The 2,500-nt window shown below is 49.3% G+C and overlaps 1 protein-coding gene across 1 annotated transcript in view; it reads left to right on the top strand.

Annotated features, from left to right (window-relative positions):
• Nucleotides 1-2,500, top strand: part of LIN52 (lin-52 DREAM MuvB core complex component) — a 6,941-nt gene that overhangs the window by 737 nt on the left and 3,704 nt on the right. The window contains exons 2-3 of the mRNA XM_018575689.1: nucleotides 757-896; nucleotides 1,882-1,945. Coding sequence (XP_018431191.1) covers nucleotides 757-896; nucleotides 1,882-1,945 — 204 coding nt within the window. The remainder of the gene's footprint in view (nucleotides 1-756; nucleotides 897-1,881; nucleotides 1,946-2,500) is intronic.

Raw genomic sequence — 2,500 nt, 5'->3', positions numbered from 1 at the left:
GGGGGGGTATAATACAATGACATCTGGAAGTGGGGGGGGTATATTACAATGACACGTACGTGGGGGTGGGGGGGTATAATACAAGGGCACCAGGATGTACTATGGGAAGAAGCCGGGGGGAGAGGCAGTGTGATGGGCAATGTTCTGCTGGGACACCTCGGGTCCGGCCATTCATGTGGATGTTACTGTGACACGAACCACCGACCTAAACAAACCTTGTTCCTGACCAAGTCCCCCCCCTTCATGGAGACGGTGTTCCCTGATGGCAGTGCCCTCTCAGGAGGATAATGATCCCGGCCACACGGCACACATGGAGGAAGAATGGTTTGAGGTGATGACTCCGCCTCCAAATTCTCCACATCTCAGTCCAATCGATCATCTGTGGGATGTGCTGGAGAAAGAAGTCCGATCCATGGAGGCCAATCACCTCACAGCTTAGAGGACTTGGAGGATCTGCTAGTGACTGCTTGGTGCCGGATACCATAGCACACCTTCAGAGGGCTATGGGGGCCATGCCTGGATGGGTCAGGAGAAGGGGGACCTCAGTATTAGGCGGGTGGTGATAATCTTCTGGCTGATCGGTGTAAATAGAATGTTTATCAGGGATGGCTCGTACCCGGCCTCTGCTTCAATAATGTTCATTACACTCCATGTGCCGCTCCCTCTCTTTGGGGGGATTTCTGTATTGTTATGGAATTATTTTTGCCCGGCGGAGTTCCGCCATCAGCTCTGTAAGTTGTCTTTTCACCTCCTCAGATACAGATCTGGAGACGTCTTTACTGAGCTTCGAGAAGCTGGACCGAGCGTCACCTGACTTGTGGCCGGAGCAACGTAAGTTGAACTTTGCGCTGCACCGAGAGCACTGCGGGACCTCCTTCCTCCTGGGGACCCCTCTAGTACCCCAGAATTCTCACTTTCCCTGCTGTCAGGCCACATTGCTCATTTTGCAATCATACGAAATAAGCACCCTTACCTGGCCCACCCATCAGTCAGCTCTGTATCCACCGAACCACCCAAAGATCAAGTCCTGGATGGTAGCCGTGTATTATGAGATTGTTATGTGGAACTTTATCACATGTGTAGCTGGAATCTTTGTCCACAGCACCGCCGAAGATTGTTGTGATTTATAGAAATAGGATTCAGTCAGTGATGCTGCTTCGGGTCCAGTACGGCGTGTGTTTGTAATGACCATTCATCTTCTTTGTAGGAGATTCCGGTCATTTTACTATTCGGGGTTGTCAGCTTCTCCCTCACTCCCTTTCCTGTAGATTGGTCCATAGTCACGGGGGAATGTCTCCTGGGTCTACTGCGTTTCCCCGAAAATAAGACACTGTCTTATATTTTTTTTGGCTCAAAAAAACACACTAGGTTATAGTTACATAGTATTTGAGGTTGAATAAAGACATTAGGCCGTACCGTTCCAAGAGCAATTTGCTAACCAATCGCTGGCCAGAATGAGGGAAGCGCGCTTTCACTATGGATTCCTCACAGGCGGGGAGTGCATTTGGTATCACTCTGCCAGTGACAAGAGGCGGGGCTATAGAGGAGGCGTCGGAGGCAGTACAGGAGGTTAGGAGCTCGCTGGATTTCTGGCGGGATCAGCGGGTATTTTCTGTCCTTAGAAAGACAGAACGGCGGAAATGTACGTATGACCGAGACGGGCTGAGTGAGTTTGGGGACAACCTCTTGAAGGCTTTGACTAACATTTGACTTGTGGGTCTCACTTCCCTGACTGATAACAGAGGGTGGTCGTTCTTATTTCACATTTCGATGAGGCGTGGACCTATATGGGTTGGACTTGATGGACGTATATGTCTTTATGCAACCCCAAATACTATGTAACATTTACATAATTCCTCTTTTAACTTCCTCTCTTCCCAGCCAATTGCAAGTTCCCCTCCCAAGTGGATGGCCGAGCTGGAAAACGACGACATCGAAATGCTATTTTTATTAAGGCAGTAAAGAATGTGGGTCAGGTATGTAGTTCAACAGCAACAAGTTCCCCGGAACACTCACCAGCCGGCATGTAGGTTAGGTTATCGGAGGTTTAGATACACGTCTTCTGCAGAACATGTGACAGCCGCGCCAAGGCACCTCTTATAGTGCGGTCCTACCTCTGACCTCTCCATCTTGGAGCACATGGGGGCAAAAGATTAAAGGAGAACTATGAGGGGGAGGGGGGGGTGATTTCCACTCTAGCATGGTGCACATGGAAGGGCTTTATACAGCAAAAAGTTTCCCAGCACAATCACCAGCCAGCATGCAAAAAAACTTGTCTCACCGCTAAGGTTAAAAACAGAGGTTTTAGATACATGTCTTCAAGACGGGTATCTAAAACCTCTGTTTTTAACCTTAAAGGCTGGTTACGAGTTGATGAGTGTGTTTGCCATTTTGTTTTACTTGGCAAGTATGTAGTTCAGCCTGGATAGGGGTATAGGGAATATAGTTCAATCTAGTTCAGGGGCGGCCACTGGCGGGAACCCAGTTTGGGGGGGGGGCC

The sequence above is a fragment of the Nanorana parkeri genome, unplaced genomic scaffold, assembly GCF_000935625.1.
Source record: "Nanorana parkeri isolate BGI_ZX_2015 unplaced genomic scaffold, ASM93562v1 scaffold4406, whole genome shotgun sequence".
In the NCBI taxonomy this organism is placed as follows: Eukaryota; Metazoa; Chordata; class Amphibia; order Anura; family Dicroglossidae; genus Nanorana; species Nanorana parkeri.
Note: the sequence above shows the minus strand (reverse complement) of the source record. Positions and strands in the feature narration are given on the sequence as shown.